The following is a 24,148-nucleotide window of genomic DNA, read 5'->3' on the forward strand; positions in this document are numbered from 1 at the left end:
TCATTTCGTTCCTCAAACTCTTTGAAATGTTTTTGCCTTTCCTGGGGGGTACGTGGTTCTGAAGTGCTTTAGTTGTTTATCAAAAAGAAAGTCATGTCAGTTTAATATTATACAAACTTAACCATGTACTATTGAATGTAAAGTAAACAATATTTTCGGAACATATATATTAAGTAGCAAGTGGTGGAGATGCATTGTGCCTCCCGCATAGTTTAGTTACCAGCATGGCCGGAATCATGATTACAAAATGGGGTAGGTTAAATTTAGTTTATGTGTTGATAAGATAAAGAACTCGATGATATAAATGAATTTCATTGATAAAAATAAATCCCATAATACATTTGATCTCTTAGATTTTCTTATTTTGACCCGACATTATAAAAGTAAGACAACATGTCAGCAACTAATTAATTCATCAAATCTCACTAATATTGATAATTCATTATTTGTACAATACAAACAAGAACAGCAAAATCATTGTCAATGTTTTCTCTATTTCATGACAATAAAAGCCTTTGACTGCTTTTTTCATATAGGAACTCTATGACAAAATGTAATGGAAGTTGTAATTCTTTAAGCTATATATAGCCTGAAGAAAAGGAAGGCTAGTGATATGAATGGTTTTCCAAAAAATTTAAAAATAACTGATCACGTGTTTAACCACTCAGTAATGGTTTTCTTAGCACCAGATAATTACAACCATCCTAAATTTCCAATTGACTAACTATTGACTTTTGAAGCTGCAACAGTTCTTCATTATTAATTCTTCCTTTAAAAGGGGCATGGTGAGTGCTAACGAGGGTTGGTTGAGTTGGTAAAGATCGTTCTCTTTATTACATCTAGGTTCGAATCCCACTGCCGACAATCCCTCTCGATGGGTAATTTGTAAAATAAAAAACAAAGACTAAGACCCCCTCTACAAGTCCTCAAAGAGACATTGGTATATCCTGACCTTGGAATAGGGTAGCCTCCCCTCCCCCTGAACTTTTGACCAATACAAAAGGGGCATGGTGAGTTGTCCTGCGCCAACAAATTTAACCGCACACAGATTTTCTTTTCTTATTTAATAATTTGGTTCAGTTAGACATATTTGGAGAAGAAAGGATCACGGACAAGGGAAACAAAGTAAAACCAAAATCTCAGACCCTAAAAAAAAAAAAAGGTTGAAAAAAGAAGAAGAACAATTCTCTTGAAAGGCCAAACCAAGCTCAGTGGCTAGAATCTTAATGGATGCTAGCTCTTAATCAGATTCAAATATGCTTTTGTTGAGAATTTAGTTTGTAAATAACGTATTAATTGTCCTAGAGATTGTGGCAGGCAGGTTTATAATTAAAGAAAAGAGTTTCGTATCCCAATCTACATAGGCAGGCAGGCTTACTTTAAAAAGGACGTCCTCCACTGTGTGTGAACCTTAAAGATAGTGCCTTCAGCTTCAGGCTTTCTTTTTATAAATTCCTCCCTTAGATATGGACTACATATTGCATAAAGTTGATGAAGTCAGCTAGCTCTGTAGATTTGGTATTGATGCCCATGAATCTCTCTGTTTGGGTGCCTTTGTCTTCCTCGATTGTCTCTTCCTTTTTGGTTTTAAATCTTCCTGCAGAATATTTACTTACTTGGATATGCACATAAAGTTGATGACAGAAAGTTTAGTCTCTCTCTCGGAATCTTAATCGCTCTTGCAATTAAAACCCATCACAGAGATTGAGATATGATTCGTTAATGGTACGTACTGATGATCCAGGTGCATCTTGCATGGATGTCATAGTTTTTATTCCCTTCTATGCACTAGGTTTTTAACTGTGAAGCTGTCTCGTCCTAATTTTATTCTCCATCTTTTTTCTTAATTAACCGCCGAGAAGAGATTCGATGTCGGAAATATCTTTCAATATTGAGAAGAAAAATACTAATACGATAAAGTTAAAGTGAAGTTGCCATAGAAATTTTGTGTTAATTATTGTCTTTATAATAAGAATTGGACTTAATTCCTAAACCTTCTTGACTACTTCTCCTTGTTTCACTCCAATTCCACTTAAGGTGCGATCAAACATGCATGACTTAACATTACACCAATAAAGTAATTAATTTGGGCAATGTTACGTTACTGGGTACATATACATGATTAGGTGGCTTGAGACGTCCATGAAAAGTCATGTATATAAAAATTAGAAGTTCATAGTCTAGGGGACTAAGGAGAGGTAACGTACGCCTGTTATATTAATTATTTGGATTCCATATCTTCAAGTTTGCTTATAAACAGATGGGATGGTCGGATCTGGATGTTTAAACAAATCCTTAATATCTGTTTCCCGATTTCTTTAGCAAACCCTATCTCATTAGAAAATCTTGGAAATCCCTCTAGCCATGTGGTCCATTTCATCTTTGTCCAACCAAGGCATGCAATATTATTCCCAAGTCTCAAATAATGTGATTGCCATGCTCATTGTTTAAGAGTTGTATTATTGTTGGAGGCCGGCCCTTTGACTTTATTCATTTTGATGTCCTATACATATATAAATGTGTCTCCAAATCCTTTGACTTTAAACAACAACAAAAAAGCGAAAGAATCTACTACTGTAGTGGTTTGAAACTTGAGAATAATACAGACTCTCTTAATAGGAAAAGTCCTCCAAAAAAAAAAAAAAACCCTTAATATAATTAAACATCAAAATTAGTCCCGTCGCTCACCATGTTCTGTGTGACCCTTGAAGAATCATAAGGGCACTAAATCTATCTATTATAATTTTATATGCGGGCGTGAGATCTTGCCTACAAAAAAGAAAAGAAGGGATATGGATAGGTTTATAAAAACTTGTTGGCATGAAATGAAACCCATAATTGTTTGAATTATGATTCAAAAGTATTAGCTAGACGTATTTCATAAAAGTATATATAAATTGTTGAAATTACATAAGTAATAGCAAGCACGTAGAAACAAAACACATGGTATAGATTTTGATTAAGACGACACATATTCATTTCAACAGCGTGTACGTTGCAGCTCATACTGAGACAAATTTATCCGATGGTAAGAAAACAAAAAGGAAAAGATTTGCGGTGTCGGGTCAGCTGTAAAATTGTTAGGTAGCTGGGGGTATCTACAACAACAACTACAATACAAGGAAGTCATTGATGTATGTGGAAGAAGTCATATGGATCCAAGTGCTCGATATGATCACATGACATTACCATTTACCAGAGAGATGCCATGGTCAAATCAAGACTTTGATCCGCCCTATCAACTTCTTCTTGGAAGATGCTCTGTGAGTCCGTGCGTTTTCTCAGAGAGAGAGAGAGAATGATAGAGAGAGAAGGGTGCGAATATTTTCATTGGCAATGTTTATTTATTTGAAATGGGAACGTGGAAGAGAATGAATGAAAATTAGATCAGCTACTTTTTTAATTAACACAATTCCTCGATTTGAAATAATGTGGTAGGTATAGTTCTTCGTTTGAAGAAATATGACTATAATGAGCACAAAATCACCTCCACATTAAGCTAGGATCAGATATAGATGATGATCATCAAGATTCTGCTTCGATACTCTCTAACCGAAAAAATAAAAAATAAATGATAATTAGAAGGATCTGACGCTAATATTCTTGTGAACTACAAGGAACTCATATAAATCTGTGAGTCTTTTGGGGAATAATGAAGTGAGCGCTTCTTCCACTTCATGTGTTTCCTACAAAAATAAAAAATATTATTAATAAAAATAATATTTATATGTTAAATATACTTATCTAAATTAATATATATTTGTATTAAGAAATTTAGACAGTAATTAGTGTGATGCATACCAAAGGGTTTAGTTTGTTCTTGGTCAAATGTTCATTGAGATAATGTACAATGCTGTTTGAGTAAGTAAGCACCCCCACAACATCATGCTCATAACTATCTTTTTCTTTTTTCTTTTTTTGACAGCAAAAAATTACAAATTAAAAGCTATATTGTACTTGGAACTTTGAATGCTTTTTTTTTTTTTTTTAATGCTAATTAAAAAGGAAACAAATTATTCTAAGAACAATAGAATTAAAAAGGTTGGGGAGGGTCGGTTAGAATGAAGCTTTGATTAAAACCCTAAATTAGGATTCGAAACTGACACAACAAGATATAGGATAATAGGGAGATAGAATGGCAACTCTAAAGTAACAATGTTGGAATCCACCATAAAATTGAGTACAACTTAAGGTTTTTTAGGTTTTAGACATAAAAAATATTCACTTTTGAAAAAGCCAATTTTTTTCAAAAAGACAAAAACCACTCAACTTTCAAATCAAAGACATGCAAATGTATTGGAAGGAAATCTAAAATAAAGGTTTTTGTCCATTTTTACTTCTTTTAAAAAATTTCTCTCCCCTTTTGCTTTTTCCAAAATTCCCTAAAACTTAAAGGTATTTGATTGATAATAAATTGAATTATCTAAATACAATGTCATGAGTTGACTTAAATAGAAAATAAAGAAATCCTTACACCGTAGGAAACCTTAAGTTCCATAATATTCCTAAAACTTAGCTAACCAAAAAAAAAAAAAAAATCCGAATTAAAATCATATGAGGAAAATAATATCATGATTATAACTTATTCTAAATATCTAAAATAGAACATTAAAGTAAATATAAATCTTGACAGAATCTATAATTGCTTCAAAATTTCTGAATCAATCCGAAAATCCCAACGATACACATGAAGGAAGTTAAAGTTCCATCCCCAAAACCAATTGGCAGTAGGGGGAGTAGCCCAACTCTTTATAAACCCAGACTAAGTCCTTTAACTTTTCAATGTGGGACAAACACTCTCAACACGCCCCCACACGTGTGACGAATTTCAAGCCTAACACGTGGACAACATATATTGGATGACGTGGGAGCACATGTAGCCGTTGGGCCCAACACGTGAAACCTTGCTCTGATACCATGAAGGAAGTTGAAGTTCCACCCCAAAACCAATTGGCAATTTGGGTAAGGGGGGAGTAGCCCAACTCTTTATAAACCTAGGCTAAGTCCCTTAACTTTTTAATATGGGACAAACACTCTCAACGCGCCCCAAACGTGTGACGAATTTCAAGCCTAACACTTGGACAACATATTTTGGGTGACGTGGGAGCACATGTAGCCATTATGGCCCAACACGTGAAGCCTTGCTCTGATACCATGAAGGAAGTTGAGGTTCCACCCCAAAACCAATTGGCAGTTTGAGGGAAGGGGGGAGTAGCCCAACTCCTTATAAACCTACGCTAAGTCCCTTAACTTTTTAATGTGGGACAAACACTCTCAACAACGCATTCCTTCTTTCCCTAGCGCCATAATTGACATTTAATCGAAACTTTCATCTCTTGCACGATTTCCTTCCAACTTTGAGCCACTTTATTTTAATGAATTTTTCATATCATAATTAACCCATATTTCGTCATACATCAGAAACTAACGTAACTCCGTTGACAAAAGAAAAAAAAAACATAACTCTGCATCATCATTGAAAGAACCAGGAAGAAAGACAAATCTCCCAAATCATGATTAAACGGCAATTTAACATGCTTCAAATCTCGTCGTCTTGTTGCCAACAATGCTAGTTTTCTAAGCAAATTTGATAAATTTGGTGGTGTAGGTTGTATGTAATTAGAAAGAAAACATAAAAGCATTAAAGGGTAAAGGGCTACAGTATTAACGTGCAATTTATTATGGTGGTGCAAAAGTAGACCACACGCATGCTGGAGGTGTAGGAGTGAGTCATGCTAGAAGAATCTATTTGTGGAAAGTCTTATAAAAAATCACCGGAAAACAATTTATACGCAATAATAATTAAGTAATCTTAGATGCTTTTACATATATGAGAATTGGGGTTTTAAAAATCCGAGTCTACCATTCGTTGGATACTGATTTTATATATGCCGACTCTCAACTGTTCTTGAGCAAGTCTGTAGTTTGAACTTTTCCTTTTTAAGACAGTGAGACATACCAGGAGGCTCAAGAAGAATAGTAAAAGTGAAAAGGGAAAGTCAGCAAACTAGGTCAAACTAGGTCCCTACGGGAACAAAGATGGTGAGGTATATCTGAATACATCCCTGTTGGAAAAAGGCATAAAGTTGAAAGCCAAACTTAGACCCAGATAAGAACGCCGACGATAGAGAGAGAGAGAGAGAGAGAGAGAGAGATCAAAATCTTAACTCTTTTTTCTTCTTTTCTTTTGGCTTCAATGGATATGCATGCTTTCCATACGCATGCATTGATGTCGTTGATCTTAATATTCTTTTTTTTCATAGGCCCTGGCGGCCAGGCTTGTCGTCTGTCTCCCTTTTGTCCAGCTGGTTTGTGATATAATCCATCACGTCTTTTCACAAAAGCCAGACCAAGACAAGCTTGCTTAAAGGCCATTTTAATTAGCTTATCCTGAGATTCTTAGGGGTTCGTGGTGTGATGTAGAAATTTTTGGTTTTGATTGATCAGCCTGCGATTAAGGGCAACCCAATAACAAGGAAAAATTCCATATCTCGGTGGTCATATCACCTATCACATGATGAGGAGGGAAATAGGGACGGGAGGACATTGACATCGGGGCAAGAAAGTCTCTCTCCAAGAACACGAGTCACGACCATAATGTATTGAACAAGTTGTTTGTTACCTTTGAAATGTGTGTTGTTGGGTCGCCATCCTCAAAAATTAGTCGGCATTATAGACGGCAAAATATTTGTCCATAGCTGAACTTATAGTCATAATAGTGTTTTGAGGGACACGGAAAGTCGGTGCCCTCGTTCATATGTTGGAGGTGGAGGACTTTTGTTTTGGTATGAAAATTGTTTAAATAAAATTGAAATTCACAGATCAATCACCAGTGAACAAATTTCAACCATAAGAATTTTTATATATATTGAAGGAGTTTACTGCACGTTTGTTGATGATGTTTCGTATAAATATTTTTTTTAACAATTTTTACACATGTATGGAACTGTAATTTGTGTGCGAGGAGGAATGACTTCTTGGAGTCAAATAGTCTCGTTCGTTGCATTGCTAGAAACGAGGTTTTTTTGGTTAGAGAAATGGGGGCTCAAGGCCCAAAATACAATCTACAACCAGCGTTACTTGGCCCATGAAGATCCCTTTTGCTTTTTATACAAATGGAAAATAGCCCAGCCCAATGAAGCCCAATTGGGGGGGTTTTGATTGAGACTAGAAGCTTCTGCTGCTTCTGTTCAGCAGCCTTAAACCCTCCTAAACCCTCAGAATCAGAGCCAGCCAACCATGGCACTCCTCCGAAAACTCTTCCACAGAACGCTAAATTCCCAATATATCCGAACCGTCGCCGCCCGTTTCTTCCCAACCCAAAGCCTCAATTTCAACACTTTCCCCGACATCCCCACCTCGGCCTACTACGATGACCAGGTCAATGCCGCTGGCCGTTCCAGAGACTTCGACGGCCTCCGCCACCTCCTCAACAAGCGCGTGAAGGACCACTGCTTCAACACCACCAACACCTTCAAGTTCATCACCAGCACCGACGCCTCCCTCTCCGTACTCGACGATCTCTGTCGAACTCTGGCTCGTCTCGACAATGGCTTCGCCCGAAAGAGCGCGTACGACTCGCTCATCGCGCGGCTCTGTAAGCTGGAGAGGGTCGACGAGGCGCTGCGCTTGGTGGAAATGATGGCCCGTGGAAACTACGGCCTGAACGCGCGTAGCTTTCACCCCATACTCAATGTTGTTACCAAGAAGAAGAGGATGGAGGAAGCGTGGGGCGTGGTGGATCTCATGAGGAGGCTTGGGGCTCCGCCGGATCTGACAGCGTACAATTATCTACTGATGGCGTATTGTTTCTCCGGAGATTTGGATCCGACGGCTGCAGTGCTGAAGAGGATTGAGGAGGAGGGGATGAGGGCAGACACGCGTACGTACGACGCGCTGGTGCTGGGCGCGTGCAAGGCGGGGAAGGTGGAGGGGGCTCTGGTGCTGCTGAGGAGGATGGTGGACGATAGAGTGCCGATGCAGCTTTCGACACACATGTACGTGATTGATTCGCTGCTGAGAGCGGGCTTTTACGATCAGGCGGTGAAGTTTGTGAGGAGCGTTAGCGGGAGGGACACGTGGCTGGACAAGGAGAATTTCGGGAGCTTGGCGAATCGGCTCATCAAGTTGAAGAGGTTTGACAAGGCAAAACTGGTCTTGGACGAAATGAAATCCAGGGGTTTAGATATGGGCGATAAATTGAAGGAGAAATATGAGATTATTTAGTGTTAATCAAATGATTTATTTTCTCAATTAATTAGTGTTAACGGGCGTTTTCCACAGTAAACCGGAGACTAAACAAATGCTGACAGTGAAACCGAGCTAAAACCATCGACAACGTCGTACATGGTTAAATTAAAGCGGTCAATGGTATGGTAGTCCGTCCAACCCCGATAGAGGAGCTGACGTCACCGCCGGTACAATGGACGGCCAGATTTCCATTTCCTTCTCAGTCCGATCTTTTTCCTCATCTTTCGATCGACACCCAACCCATCATTATTACCCACACCAAAAAATCCCGCTGTTTCCCTCTTTCTCCACCACCGAACCCGAAACCGTTCATGCATCGCCCGACCCGGACCCGCGCCACCGGTGGCCGGGATGACTGTTGGAGCGAGGACGCCACGTCGACGCTAATCACGGCGTGGGGCGACCGTTACCTCCAGCTGAACCGCGGCAATCTCCGTCAGAATGACTGGAAGGAGGTGGCGGACGCCGTTAACTCTGGACTAAACGGCGGCGTCAAGGCGTCCAAGACGGACGTCCAGTGCAAAAACCGCATCGACACCCTGAAGAAAAAGTACAAACTGGAAAAGTCTAAGCCTAGCCCTTCCACGTGGCCCTTCTACCACCGCCTCCACTCCCTCATCGGCTCTTCACCGGACGCCGCCGTTTCGACCAAAAGAAAGCCCTCAATTCCCACTCTCACTGTCAAATCCCTAGACCTTAAGCCTAAGCCCCCGGGTGGGTCCAGGGAGAGCTCAATTGGATGTGAAGATGGTGAGGATTGTAATGGTGATGGTGTAAGGAAGCGTCGGATGGAGGCGGTGGGGTTATCGGGTGGAGCGGCGTGCAGGGAATTGGCGGGGGCAATATTGAAATTTGGGGAATTATACGAGAGGATGGAGAATTTGAAACAGGAGCAGATGATGGAGCTGGAGAAACAGAGGATGGAGTTCACAAAAGAACTCGAGTGCCAGAGGTTGAATATGTTCAAGGATGCTCAGGTGGAGCTGGAGAAGATGAAGCGCCCCAGGTGTGCTCCTTGTAGAGGTAGCTTGAAAAATACATTCTGGGTTTTGTTTGATTGCTTAGAGATTTTTGCAATGTGGTCAGTTTTGGTTTCAATGCTTACTCTTTCTGTCTATATTTTAAATTGGTTGGTTCCAGCTAACTTCGTTGTATAAATCAGCTGTTGTGTCTCAAGAATATGTATGTGATGATTTGGTGAAATTCTTTTCACTGCTTTACTTGATTGAGATTGGTTTCTATTCATGATCTGATAAGTTTTGTTATTTCTCATACCTTAAACAGGAACGAAGTTATAAGCTGAGGTTGACTCTCCGTTTTCAAATGGGAAGTTGTTTCTGTCATGCCACAAATCAGACCATGTAAGAAATCTAAGTGGAAAGCTCGATATCCAGATCGCTACTTCTGAAGTACACATCATGAGCTCCATGATTTATATATATGCAGTTTCAAGTTCAAGGCTTTGGATGCCTATGTTTATGAATTATTGTAATGTTTCTTGGTGTACATGACTAGTTGTTAGCCCTACAGACTTCTTGTACTTTTTATGTTTCTGTAGTGTAATATTATTTGTTGATAATGATCAAGCTCCATTCATAGATTACATGGATTGTATCAGCTTTTCTCTTGAATGGCAATGCTAATTTGATCACTAGTTTCTGTTCTGAGTTATAGAATCAATCAATGGAAGTTGGTTTATATAGATTGCTTGATGGAGGATTTTCTGAGGTTGAACTATTCTTCTTAATCTCTGTACTGTGTAAATCTTTGGATTCGCAATGCTACAGTTAGTAAAGTTAAAGTCTCCCTTTCTCGGAATGCTTGGCTAGAGAAAATTGGTCACACCAGACATGCATACAACTAGCGTGCTTTCTGCTGATATTTCATCTTGGATCAGATGGTGTTTGAGATTTCGAAATTTCAGATTTCCAGGCTTCTCAAACTTGTTTGGGAGCATCTAAAGGTTAATGGAAGAACAAGAAGAACACTTAAACAAGTCACACTCTTTCTAGCATTGTAGAAGCACCAACAGCCACTTTTGCATTCTATTCTACTAATCACAATTCATTCCTGGAAAACAATCTAAAGGCAAGTGTTCTGTGAGGTGATCAGCTACACGAATTGGGTTCTCAAACTAGGAGACTGAGCTGAAAATAAATATGCTGCCCCTCCCTTTGCTTTAAATTCTCACCGATCCCATTACTTTATTATAATCACAAATTAAGGCCACATATTCCCAAATTACCATCACAGAGGGAGAGACAAAGAGATCATAATAAAATTCACAGTATATATGGGGCACAGCTAAAATCACTAGTTTGTCCATGCTGGCTATGGCTGATCAGTTCAGGTGCACTCTGGCTCATGAAACTATTACTAAATCCGCTGTAGGCAGGAAAGCCAACCGCACTGAAAGCAGCCTCGCTGAGCTGATCATCCAAGACACCATAACAAGAAGAAGCAGAAGCTGTTGGTGGTGATGATGATAAAGAATTGGAAGCATAACAAGCAAGACGGGCTCTAGCAATAGCCAGATCATGTTGCAGCTCAATCATCTTCCTCTGCAACATAGCTATGGCACCAATGCAACCGTAAACCGGATCTCTCAGCCTTGCCTCTGCCTCATAAGCCAGCGAATTCACCGTGTCCTCGCGTTGTTCCTCCGGCACTTCAGTTAGGATCTTGCTCACATTGCTTGCTCCAAACACTTTATGAACTTTGGCAAACTTTTTGGGCTCGTCGGGGAGAAAATATGGTGCGAAAATGCAGGTGGGGCTGCACTTTCTTTTCAGTAACTTGCAAGCTGCACAGGATGAGCTTGAACGAGGCTCATGACTTCCCTTCATGTTCATGGCTTCATTAGCTAAATCCACTTCCAATTCTATAATGAGTAATCTCCTTTCCATCATATATATATATATATATATACATAAAAAATAAGTTTTAAATGGTTTATTTTCTAAATTATGCTTCAGTTGGATGGAGTGTGTTATGCAGGTTGCAGGGTCCAAACACTTTGCATGGTCCATTTGTGGTTTGGATTGACCTTTTTCTCTTTACTAATTTAATTTCTGAAATGATTATTTGTGAATTTTTTTTGGGAATAAAAAAGAGAAGCCAAATAATTGAAGATGGGGCACCATCATCATGCGCCATTGGTGGGTTATAATGGGATATGATGGTTCATCAACAAAGATGACATATTTCATTTGACTGACAGAGGAAATTTCACCAGAAAAGTAAATCAAATATCAAGAGAAAGCTGGATTTGTCCACAAGAAGGAAACATGGCAAGGTGTAAAAAGATGAACTTTGAATCTATATAACCTATGGTGGTGCCCAAAACATCACTATAACACCATTAATCTTGCTTGTGATTAATTCCTAAAAACATAAAAATCCATCATCAACCATTTTTCCAGCTGGATTGGGTCGTCAAAATGATTCTAATGCTTCTGATCAAACATATTTTTGCATCTTGCAATCAAACCAAATGAAAGAAACCAATGCCAATTATGAAATAAACATGATTAGTACCTAAAAACGTAAAAGTCTTCGTACAATTGTGATAGCCATAAGTTTGAATTTTAAATAACAAGATCATTAATCAAAATTGTACGTTTAAAATGTCTGATAAGATATCGTTTTTTCATAAAATTAAGTAAATGATCAAATGAGTTCATACACTACATGCTAATGAACCTAAAGCTAATCATTTGGCACATTCTTTCTTTTTTGATTTGTTGACATTTTGCCAAACTCTTTCTTTAGTCCTCTGAACTTTGATTTTGAAGAACACTTCAATTTTGTCACCAAATTTTTTGAGCAAATGAGGAATAAAATGTCACTTCAAACATTTTGTGGCAAAAGAAAGTGGAAATGGAACAAAGATGAGAATAGTGCTCCTCCAACTCCAAGAGCCCACTTGTTGAAATGGCTGTCGTTTTCCCAGACCACACAAACCTAACGACATGACGGAAGTGATCCTCACGCGGTGCTTGCCTTTCAAACCCAACCCAACTACTGCCCGACACGCTCGTGAAAAAAGCGTGGGGGCCGAATGTGCATAGAGGAAGGAATATGGGCCGGCCCAAAAATGAATCATTAGGGTGGGTTGATAGAGATTGACATTTTCGTTTTTCTTTTGGGTTTTATTTATTTCTTTTGGGGATTTAGAAAGAAAGAAAAGTGGTGTCATAGGCTGTAGCATATTTTTTGTGGCTTGACTTTGGGCATGATGGTCTTTGCTCCACTTTCCCCACCATTTTCCACTTATTCATGTTTCTAGATTTGACTTGTAGTAGGCCCACCGCACGTTATTGTATCGGTTGTTTGAGCGCGTATAGGTGGTTGTGAGCCGATAATGCATTGTGTGACTTATGACCTGAATGACTAACAATTTTTTACATGTACGTGAACGACTAATCCTAGCACTCCTCAAAAATAAAGAAGCCTGAGGCAACATGGGCTGACTATAACATGGCAGGGCCAATATGATGCTTTTCTTTTTGGTCAGAAGACGAAGTAGCATGTGAATTGCTAGAGGACTTTGGACAAAAGAAATAGAATATGCATATGATGTTAAGAAACATGATTATTGTAATTCAAAATAAATAAATTTTGCATAGCATACGATGGAGCTTTCATTCTTTTGTTGTTAGCAGGATTATTATTATTTTTTTGTTCTGAATTTGTTGTTAGCAGGATACGCAAATGGATTTATTGTTTGACGTGTAATTATTATAATTATGTAATTATTAATTAATGTACGAGAAGTCGACTAATAGCACATAATCCAAATGAAAAAGTTTGTTTCAGTGGCTAGCCAACAGCCAAGTCAAACGGCCTTCTCACTGTTTTTTTTCCTTTTTTTGAAATTCTAGGATTGCATTCATTAGTCTAAAAAACCATTAGTCACAAAAAGCCAATACAAATTAGCCACAAATGGTCATTATAATAACGAAACGGTTTAACATCAAAATTAAGATAATATGGTGCGCCTTCACTAAAGATCACGCAAAATTGAAGGAACTTTGACATAAACATTCCAACTAAGATTGTAAACTCAGAATAATCAAAAAGAGATAATGCTTGAAAAAAAACTAAGAAAGAGATAAAGCTTGAAAAAACTAAGCCATAACAATACAAATAAAACTCTCCCAAAAGAGAGATGAAAACTTTCACAAAGGATATGTGAAAACTACATAGAAAATAACGTTTTTAAGTAGATTACCTTGACATCCTCGGTCCTTTAGGTTTTGGGAAACAATAGGGTATCCTTCTATTTTTGGAAGTTATCCTTTTATTATTATGGTAAGTTTTTTTCAAAAAAGAAAGAGAAAACATTGTCACCATCATCTTCTAATCATCTTCGTCATACTTGATGACATTTGTGTAATGGATGAGATGAAATTAGACCGACTTATGTTTACAGGATTAGTAGACTTGGTTAATTTGAAGTTTAAGTAGAACTTATCTTGCTAAAACAGAAGCAATTATAAATTAGCAACAACTAATCCATGCTCTTCTTCTCTTTTTATTTTGAACATTTGACTTATTCTTCCCCTTTCTTTCTAATGTTCATGTTTGGCAATTTGTCCTCACAATTAAGTCGCATTTGCTTGGTCGTTTTCTGTGGTGAGCTCATTTTATTATTATTTAATATATGTATATATACATGTAATATCCAAATTGTAGTAATGTATAATTAGATTTTTTTTATTTTTTGTCTTTAGGTATATTAATATTGGTTTATAACTCAAGTGATTAAAAGTAAGGGTGAAATCACAATTCGATGTGCCACCAGTTAAGAGAATCTATTCATGCAACAGCTGATGTGTTGTGTTCAACATTCGCCTCCCCGATACTGCTAATACAAAAATAAAAAAGACTTTAAAATGAAGAATGCGGAGTATATAATATTATATATTTCAAATAACATACATTGTAACTTCTAAGCAATAGAGTGAAATCGGTTTCATGAAAAATCATAAAATATTAGAGATAGTAAGAAACTAGTACAAAATAAGTACCTGTAGTTACCAAAAGTCCACGGCTATGGTCTCTGCTGCGCCGAAGGCTCAATGCTTTCCTAACAAGACATTCCATATGTGGACATAAAAGAAAAAGAGTTGCAACGAATTGGGTCACCGAATTCAAGTTTGAAATGGCTTCACTTCCATTCAACGTCTCTGGCAAATTTTTTTAATATGAAAACTGGGGCGGAAAATAACTAACCCTAGAAGGCCGGACGTCCCTCCAAGTGGCAGCATCCCATGAATCCCTCTCACTCCTTCACTTACCACCTTTTCTATTGTCTTCTAATGTCAACTTTCCAAACAGAAACAGTCAAGAATCCATGCAATTAGATTAATGTTCCTTTCTCTGGCCATCATTTTAATATCAAAAATTTAGTATATGTAATTTTTTGTTTCAAGAAACAAACGTTGTTGTTGTTGTTGTTCTTTAACGTTCCAAGGAAATTCAATTCCTAACCAAAAGAAAAATTTGGCACAGAAATTAACAGAAACATATTCAGATTTAGAAGAAGCAGTTGATAGATATACCATGGATGTTGCTCTTGTTCCTCCTCTGATGGTTTCCACAGGCTTTTTGCCAACAGGGTCTTTGTTACAATCATTGATTCACACATGCAATGAGGTGTGCTCCATGGAAAAGCTTCCAGTTCTGCAGGCTAGGAACATCTCAACCATGATCAGGAGGATCAAGCTTCTTACTTCTTTGTTCGAAGAGATTCAAGAATCAAATGGCCCGCTTCCCCCGTCTTCGATCCTGTGCCTCACCGAGCTTTTCTCCGTGATTCGAAGAGCTAAGTTTCTGATCCAAGATTGCAAAGATGGCAGCTTTTTGTGGGGGCTTATGCAGACAGAGTTAGTTTCAAATCAGTTCTATGTGCTAGTGAAGGAGCTGGGGAGGGCACTTGATATTTTACCTCTGAGTTTGCTTAAGGTTACAGCAGATGTCAGAGAGCAAATTGAGCTTCTTCACAGGCAAGCAAAAAGGGTGGAGTTGTTCATTGACCTTAAAGAGCTGGAAAGAAGAGAAGAGCTTCTAGTTTTGATGGGCAGCAACAGTGAGAAGAACTAGAAGAACAAAGGGTTCATAGACTCGGTGAAAGTGAAAGATATACTTTGCAGCATTGGTCTGAGAAACACCATGGATTATGAGGAAGAAACTTTAAAGCTAGAGGCAGAAGCTCACAAGCAAGCAGGGAGTGGTGGACTAATTGTGGTATCAAACATAAACAACCTTACATCTCTTGTTTCATACTGCAAATCCATCATTTTTATTGACGACGAATTTGAAAAACCCAGCAAAGAGGACTTAAAAGTGCAATCTACACCCTCAAATAGATATTATGATCATTCTTCATCTTCTCAATCCTTGATCCCCAATGTCCCAGACGAATTCCGCTGCCCTATTTCATTAGACTTGATGAAAGATCCTGTTATTGTAGCATCCGGCCACACTTATGATAGAAATTCGATTGCCCAATGGATCAATTCAGGGCACCAAACATGCCCCAAAAGTGGTCAGAAGCTAATTCACATGGCACTTATACCCAACTATGCACTCAAGAGTCTAATGCAACAATGGTGCGAGGAGAACAACGTTCCCCAAGTTCAATCCTCACCATCGTCTTCCTCAGATTTGGAGAGGAGCAACAGCAAAAGAGACTTGTATGAGCATGCTGTTGATCATATTTCTGTTGTGAAAGCTGCCGTTGATGCTGTCAAATTGACAGCTGAGTTTCTGTGGGAAAACTAGCAACTGGCTCACCAGATATCCAAAAGCAAGCAGCATATGAGCTACGATTACTTGCCAAAACAGGCATGGACAATAGAAGGATAATAGCTGAGGCAGGAGCTATTCCATTTCTAGTGACATTGCTGAGATCCCACGAACCAAGAATTCAGGAAAATGCTGTCACTGCGCTACTTAACCTTTCCATCTACAACAACAACAAGATTCTGATCATGGCGGCCGGAGCAATTGACAGCATAGTAAATGTCTTAGAATCAGGGAACACCATGGAAGCAAGAGAGAATGCAGCAGCAGCAATTTTCAGCTTGTCAATGATAGATGACTGCAAGGTAACCATTGGGAAGCGCCCTAGAGCCATTCCGGCATTGGTGGGGCTTTTGAAAGAAGGCACTCCAGCTGGTAAAAAGGATGCTGCCATAGCACTCTTTAACCTTGCAGTTTACAATGCTAACAAGGTGAGTGTTGTATTTGCTGGGGCGGTTCCTCTGCTTATTGAGCTGCTGATGGATGACAAGGCAGGCATTACAGATGATGCCTTGGCTGTGCTGGCTCTACTTTTGGGTTGCTCTGAAGGGCTGGAGGAGATTGGGAAGAGCAGGATTTTAGTGCCTATTCTTATTGATCTTTTAAGATTTGGTTCTCCGAAAGGGAAGGAGAATTCGATAACTCTTCTGTTGGGGCTGTGCAAAGATGGAGGAGAGGAGGTTGCGAGACGGCTGTTAATGAACCCGCGTAGCATTCCTTCTCTTCAGGGCTTGGCTGCTGATGGATCCTTGAAAGCTCGAAGAAAAGCCGATGCACTGCTTAGATTACTTAATAGGTGCTGCTTTCAATCTCAGAATCAGATTGGATGACAGTGTCAAAGAGTGTTTGTTAGATACAGAAGTGTAAATTTGTGAAGATTTAAGCACATAAATGAAAGTGGTGTTGATTTATTACTGCCAGTGGATCTCAAAAGCTAAATTATTGTTTGTTTCCAGAATAATATTCATTTTTTCATAGCGATGGTGGCATTTTCCTTCAGCTTTGTAGACCACTTTTCATTTCGCTAAGATTGGATGTAAAGATCTCACGAAAATGCATTTTATGATCTAAAAAACAAGAAATAAGAGCTACATCTCTTGCCAGATTAAGCAATTCTACTCGAAAGCAATAATTGAAACATTTGTAAGCAATTCTACTCGTAAAATGAAATAATTGAATACATTTGATTGCTTAACTTCATTTATTTTTACATCAGTCTTTCGAGGAGGCCCTCAAACTTTGCTCCTCCTCGCCAATAATAAAAGAACAAAGAGATGTAATTATACTACTATTACATAAGAAAGAAATTAGCTTGAAGATGAAAATGGTTTAACCATGTTAAACCTAACAGACCTGAACATGCCTGAAATATGAGTGACCTCGGTATCCATCTGTGAACCATGATTCACCTATGGTAAGCATGAGTACTATTTACAGTGTTTTACAACTCTACCATCTCCAACTGAATGTGTGTGCCCTTTATGCTGTATTCCCAGTACCAGCTTCCACTATCCATCATGTTCTGTTCAATAGGATCTAATCGGACCACTAAACCTGTATAATCAATGAAATGATGGATGAATAGATCATGGTCTGGCACACATGTAAGTATGTCACAATGCATTCGGGTCAGCGTGTAAATTAGAGAGGGGGTCAGTTCTAACAGTTATCATCAATGTTAGGCTTGATTCTACCTCCTGGCAAGCAAATCCCTATGTTCCATGAAATGTTAGGCTTGATGATAGTAAGAGTATGCTTTTTAAGGGAAATGAATTCTAGTAGGACGTTAGATATCTGAAGTCTACAGACAAACCAGCCAATTATACCATGAAAGCCTCATAACTCTACAAACCTGAATCTCCTTGTGTGATCTTCATTTTGTAGGAATTTGGAACTTCAAATATATGATTTCCCTGCATCAGTTAGTAAGCAGCAAAAGGAGCTTCTTAGATTTGACTTGGAAGATAAATTTATAACAAGCTTATAATTCAGAATAAGCCAACTGGAGAGGTGAATTCCTAACAATTGAATGTATAACCCTCCATTCACCAAAATCATTGAGGGAAATTACAAGGTCCAAATTGGACTTAAATATTAAAAACCTGTTAAATTTAGATATTTTGAAACATTTGCCTTTTAGTGAATTCAATACAATAAAAGCAATCGCATGGGTAGATTTTATACTATAATACTAGTAACACAGATATCACATCCCCAAAGCCATCTTTAGTAAAATAATTTATTTATTGAAAAAATGCTTTTTGACGGGCTCTTAATGATTTGAATATGTCTAGGATGGCAGGAACTGAAGTAGAAGTACCTCATATAATCTGTAAAAGGAGGTTTTATCCTTAATTGATAGAATGAAACTTTTTAATGTTTAAAAAAGCCTCTGAAATTCAATATTTGCTCAACGATTTGTCTATCCTCCATGCATATCTACACTGATTGGTTGTCAATCTAACCTGCAAGATTACATCAGTTGCCTCAAATTCAGCATTTCCATGCAGTACGACCTTACATGCCTCGATGCGTTGAACATCATGCTTCCAGTATACATTGTCTCCAAAAGTCCAGTCAATTCCCTCATTCAGTACTTTGACATTCTGTAATTTACATCTTCCACACCTACAGGATGAGTAGATTGGAAGTATGAGTCCAACTGTAAAACGGGTTCACCATTTCTGAACAGAACTTAATAAGTAGTAGAAATCAGAGCAACATGCTACCTGTGTCCATATTGTAAAAGGGGTTCACCATTTTGATCAATCTTAGTTGAGCCCATAATGTTGTCAGCCTCTATGATCAGGCTTCCATCAAGCTGCAATATAGGAAATAGATTAGCTAAGGAAACAACAGTTTACCTTATTGTTCTATTTGAATAGTACAAACCTGAACATTCCTCCAGAGAAACTCTGCAACCTCTACTTGTAACTCAGAGCCCTTGGATATTGAGCCTTCATAGAACTGATAGGCAAAGACAATTTACTGCTTAACTATTGAGTTCTTCAATATTTGAATGAAGTAAGTAAATAAATAAACAATAGAGTCTTGGATGCCAAATGAAATTTCAAAATGGCCATTTGACTTTTACAGCATGTGAAAAAGAAGCAAGCATAACTCAATGCAGAGAGCATCTTAATATGGTAATTGGTAACAGAAGAAATCATAATTACAGTAGGAAAGTAAATGACGATCCCCATAGTCAAGGGAGAAAAATGAGTTGAACCTTGAAAAGGCACATTAGCAAGATTCTCATTGACTTACTTTTTGTCTGGTGACCTCCCAAAGTGGGCCAAGAGCAGGATGCAGAAGGATAAGAAATGGTGGTCCAGAACTTAAATACTTTTCATTGCTTTCAATCTGCAGCGTAGTGTGAAGTAAAATACCATAATTGAATATAAAAAGAAAATTCACAAAAAAAACTCTACAGCTTGCTAGAAGGATATATTAAATTTACATTGAGCCAATACTTAGTGTCTAGTGATAGCTCACGTGAAGTGGAAGTAAGTTTGGCAACATTACTACAAAATATGTAAGAGGATCTACCTCAGGAAGTTCAATATCACATTGTGAAAGAAGATCATGGGCATTCCGTAGGATATCCAACAGTGAACCATCAGGAGTCTGCAATTCAAACTCAAACATATTAACTTAGGGAGAAAAATTACCATGTCCACCAACTATGCTATGCCAAAAAGTAAACTTCATTCAGTCCAAGCTACTCCCAAAATTGGGGACAGAGAACACGTACATACTTGGTGTAAAGATTTGTCTGCAAGTCTTCTTTTCCTCTTAGCAGATGACGTGACCCTTCTTCGTTTATTAAAAACAACAAAAGTATCGAGCTTATCTGCCAACAGTTATAGAAATTGAAGTTTTTGATAAGCATAAAACGTTAATAGGAATTGGTATGCCACAATTTAAACATAAATTATACCTTCAACACCCTTATAATATCGAGATGGACATGTATTAACAAAGCTGTCAGCAATATTTTGCATCGTGCATTCAAGTCTTCCACCAGAGACACTAGCAATTGAAAAGTGATTACAGTCAGGCTAACATCATTCATGTGTGCTTGGGCTACAAGTCCTGACTCTTTTTATAGTGTATATGTAATGGTTAGCATTAATAGTCATTATAGATGAAAGAAGGTTCTTTGAGGTTATCTTTGCATGATCTGGTATCAAGTATCATTGACACAGACAACATAGCCACTTGGGAAAACAGCATTTAAAAGTTTCAAGAAAGTACCTGTGTGGTTTTCCAAAATGGTCTACAAATGTTATTGGCTTTTTAACATTCAGCACCATGCCTGGTAAGCTGTTTCCACTATTACTTGACCCAACCAACTCTGCTGAAGGCAAATCTACATATAAGATATTTGTATTGGCGGGGAACTCTGCCTGCAACCTTGGAAATAGAAAGGATGGTTAATGTTGAAGTATACTGAAAGTTTATACCGTAAAATAACAACCATGGCAGAAGAAATGAATGGCCCAAGAACTTATAAGACGAGTTCATGAACCAAGAGACAATATCAAACTGCACAAGACAATAATCATTACAGATATTCAGTCAACAAATGTACCTCTACAGACAACATATAAAGGAACATATCCTGTGTGAAACCTTTAAACCAGAACTAATCAAAGATGATTTAGAGGATGCATAAGAAGTTGCAATTAAGATAAGGGGGTCTATAATCCTAACATGTACCCCATCTTTTCCAAATGTGACTTCATAAGAAAAAAAGAACATTACTGAGTTATTTCATTTTCAGCACAAGTGGGGATAACTTGTATATCGTTGGTGCTTTTATGCAATTATCGAAGCACCTAGATCTTCCATATTATGATTAAATGAATTCAAAACATTTACTATTTTGTCATGATATTTGCCAAACTTATCAAATCAAGAACCATGTATTTGTGATTTGCCACCTATAACTGAACCCACATGACAGAAGATTTCAGAATATTTGGGAGCAATACTCTTCTCAGCACTTAAAAGTATATTAGAAAATCTGGAAAAATAAGCAAAATTTTGTGTCACCGAATAACAACATTGGATATCCTTAACAGGAAGAAGAAAAAAGTATTGTATTACTGGCATGCTAGTAAGCATATTGGTCATATGCTAACTTCAGGCATAAAGGATATCAGATCACACCATATCATATAAACTAGATTACAAATTTCAATTAACAGAAATGTATACCTATTACGAGAATGAGGTCCATCTGCTATCCCAAACTTGTCAAACTCTGTGTACTCAATGCACGACAAACCATATGCCCACCTTCCATCAAGATTTTTTTTCTCAATTAAAACATTAATTCCTTCTGTAGCACCCAAGTTCCTCTTACAGGAGGCAAACCCCAGTTTCTGTTCCATAAAGCTATTTAGCAGGTGCCAGAAAAGGAGGGGGGTCTAAAATAACTACTTGAAACAAGTGTACCTTTCCATGGTGTAAACCAATCCCAGCCAGTGCCAAAGGTCAAATCTGTAGCCGCCACAACATTGCTGGAAAGTCACCATTATTTATGTAAATGCAGAGTTTGGCATCCAAATTATGAAAAATTTCCAACTGAAGAAGAACAATGGACTTATTAAAATTACTACTTATGGCTCACCTAACTTGTCGTACAGTTGCACCCTTCCGTCCATGATCATAAAACCATTTGAAAATACCTTTATCATGAGCAAGTTTCCATATCACCCCATGACCACCAGGCTTGCATACGGGTGCAAAAGGTTTCATGATTACCCACTGCCCATTCTCGACACTAACAGCTGGAACAGCGGGCTGAAATTCACAAGTAATTATCTCAGCAATAGTATTCATTGCTCAAACCACAGAAACTATTCCACTATAGAGAAGCAATAATAGCAAATATCCTCGTAGTTTCGCACATTAAACCTGTTCAAAAAGTTGGAAACTTGATCGACCTCTTCGAAACCATTCAAGTTTTTCACAAAGAGAAGTTATGCGTTCATGGTTGTTCTTTGCAGAGCTTGTCATGATTGCGACAGGGGTGATGCATTGTTTCCCGTACATCTTGAAGTACAGGAACTCTCTAGCCTTGCAATTGAAACACACAAATGTTAGATGCATAAACCTTCTGTCATCTACAAAATAATTCTAATGTTATTCTTGTCAAGTTGCAAGCTTGACAAACAGATAACTTATACCTGAAGATCTCTTATAAGACCTTCCAATAAAGTCCGTCCGCAATAAGGAAGCATTGCAGCAGGGAGACATTCACCTGTGTCAGGATCAACCAAACCAAGCCTGTCCGCGGAGCCTCCCAAAGGATAGATTTCACCTAGGTCTGGCAATCCCTAAAATGGATAAGATCTTTTAGTTCTAGACAACCTGTGTTGCATCATCATCCTTCACGTTGAATGAACAGTACAGCCTGGCACTAACCTGAATTCCCCATAAAGCAGCTTGGGATGCATATTCTGGATTTTGAGAAAGATCAAGTCCACTAGGAGCGTGAATTTCCAAAAACTGGCATTCCATGTGCTCTTGTATGCTCTTTGACCAGTTTGTAGTCTGCATTTCAACACTTGATTGGGCTAGGAGCTCCAATACTGCTATCTGATATCTGCACCAAGTATGTAATTAGATGCATCTCAAATCTGCACAAGGTAACAATATACATCCTAATTCAAAACCACTTATAGAAGTAAATTTATCAATGTAAACAAAGGAAGATGCAGCTGATTATGTAACAATAGAAAAACTACACTCAAGACTAAATCATGAAATCATTATACTTAAAATTAACAGATGATGATAAAATATATAAATAATTAACTGACCCTATAATTCCACCAATGCAGTTATAGAACTGTTCAATTTCTCCCAAATTCTTTAAGAGCTTCTTCAAGTCCTTAAAATCTTCATCATTCAAAGCCACGCCACCAATCTTCTCCCCCGAACCCTCGCCATTCACATCCAATTTCTCAATCATTGAGACGAGCGCATAAAGCGCGCTCTTCACCGAGCTCCTCACCGATTCCATCTCGCTCTGGACGAACTCAAAACCCCAACCGAGCACGTGCTCTTGCCCCGCTGCAACCAAGCACTTGAACAAAAACAACTCGTAAGGAGTCAAATTGAGAGAAGCTAAAACCATAGAGAAGCCATTGCTGCTTGAATTGAAGAACCGCTTCACTCTGGGATCGCCCTCGATCACTCTGAGCTTGGCGCGGAGGGAATTGGAGTCGGCAAGCCTGGAACGGAGCGTCTTGAGGCGCGAGAGCTCTTGGTGAAAATCAAAATCGGGAGCTGACGGCGCGTACTCTACTGGCACGGTGGTTACGCGTAATACAACAAGAAGGCGAGCACGATAAAGAAGAAGGAGAAAGTGAGAATGGGTGTTTGGTGAGGCGGAGAGAGCTGAGAGAGTTGAAATGAGAGTTTGGAGTTTTGAAGGTGAAGAGCAAGTGTGTGTTGTTGTGGTTAAGTATTGGAGTTGTGCGCGCCATTGTTTACAGAGAAAATGGTAGGCTTTGAAAATGATGATGAAGAAGAAGGAGACAGAGAGGTTTTGTAAATGGAGCAGAAAACGAAGAAGAGAAAAGGGAGGGAAGGATAAGAAGGAGATGCTGAAGGAATATACGAGGTTGAAGAGAGCGCGAGAGAGAGGGAGGAGAGAGAACCGTCCAACGGTGGACTCGCGGAGAGTGTAGATGTTGATGACGTGTCCTAATTCACTCGTCTCCACCTGCTATTATTCGGATATCTGTGACTGGTCCGTTTTATTTCATAGTACTTCAATTTTTTTCCCTATACGCTTTTCAGTCTTCTCCCTCTATGTTTTTTCGTTTTATGTTACTTTTTTTTTTTTTAATTAGGATTTTGAATTACTCTAAATGGCCCATAAATTAATAGGGAGTTTTACTACACCAAAAATGGAGGCTGAAATTATAAAAAAACCCAAGCACTATTTAAACATATCTATCATTACACACACTCAAAACCCATTTATAAACACATCCAGAAAGTTGACTTTGGGGTACCCCTTATAGTTAAATCATGCAATTAAGAATACATATCTTCTGAAAATTGTGTT

General features: G+C 38.3%; 5 protein-coding genes across 6 annotated transcripts; 3 read left to right on the top strand and 2 right to left on the bottom strand.

The window, feature by feature from the left end:
- Nucleotides 1-6,919: 6,919 nt before the first annotated feature.
- LOC103332809 (pentatricopeptide repeat-containing protein At2g40240, mitochondrial) lies at nt 6,920-9,274 on the top strand. The gene has a single exon (XM_008235563.3). It carries the CDS (start codon nt 7,240-7,242, stop codon nt 8,224-8,226), a length of 987 nt encoding a protein of 328 aa, XP_008233785.2. The 5' UTR covers nt 6,920-7,239; the 3' UTR covers nt 8,227-9,274.
- LOC103333047 (sequence-specific DNA binding transcription factor) lies at nt 8,373-9,853 on the top strand. Of its 2 annotated transcripts, none has more exons than XM_089052704.1 (2): nt 8,373-9,256; nt 9,535-9,853. In XM_089052704.1, the coding sequence occupies exons 1-2, from the start codon at nt 8,373-8,375 to the stop codon at nt 9,551-9,553; spliced, it is 903 nt and encodes a 300-aa protein (XP_088908830.1). In that variant the 3' UTR covers nt 9,554-9,853. The 2 variants fall into 2 exon arrangements, with proteins under 2 accessions (XP_088908830.1, XP_088908831.1); XM_089052705.1 differs by having other exon boundaries at nt 8,562-9,273.
- A 518-nt stretch (nt 9,854-10,371) lies between these two features.
- On the bottom strand, nt 10,372-11,202 carry LOC103332810 (LOB domain-containing protein 21). The gene has a single exon (XM_008235565.2). The coding sequence runs from the start codon at nt 11,157-11,159 to the stop codon at nt 10,533-10,535; it is 627 nt and encodes a 208-aa protein (XP_008233787.2). The 5' UTR covers nt 11,160-11,202; the 3' UTR covers nt 10,372-10,532.
- A 3,615-nt stretch (nt 11,203-14,817) lies between these two features.
- Nucleotides 14,818-16,979, top strand: LOC103332811 (U-box domain-containing protein 1-like). The gene is given in 2 exon segments (XM_008235566.2): nt 14,818-16,021; nt 16,024-16,979. Coding segments are annotated over 2 exon segments (2,070 nt in total). The 3' UTR covers nt 16,890-16,979.
- A 240-nt stretch (nt 16,980-17,219) lies between these two features.
- On the bottom strand, nt 17,220-23,703 carry UGP3 (UDP-glucose pyrophosphorylase 3). The gene is given in 19 exon segments (XM_008235567.3): nt 17,220-17,613; nt 17,912-17,972; nt 18,525-18,687; nt 18,789-18,880; nt 18,952-19,026; nt 19,327-19,422; nt 19,609-19,686; nt 19,818-19,912; nt 20,000-20,091; nt 20,317-20,475; nt 21,283-21,449; nt 21,523-21,559; nt 21,561-21,587; nt 21,698-21,870; nt 21,985-22,146; nt 22,257-22,406; nt 22,495-22,675; nt 22,893-23,405; nt 23,407-23,703. Coding segments are annotated over 19 exon segments (2,589 nt in total). The 5' UTR covers nt 23,562-23,703; the 3' UTR covers nt 17,220-17,500.
- Nucleotides 23,704-24,148: the final 445 nt, after the last annotated feature.

The sequence above is a fragment of the Prunus mume genome, linkage group LG5 (genome assembly GCF_029339155.1).
Source record: "Prunus mume cultivar Tortuosa linkage group LG5, ASM2933915v1, whole genome shotgun sequence".
Classification (NCBI taxonomy): domain Eukaryota; kingdom Viridiplantae; phylum Streptophyta; class Magnoliopsida; order Rosales; family Rosaceae; genus Prunus; species Prunus mume.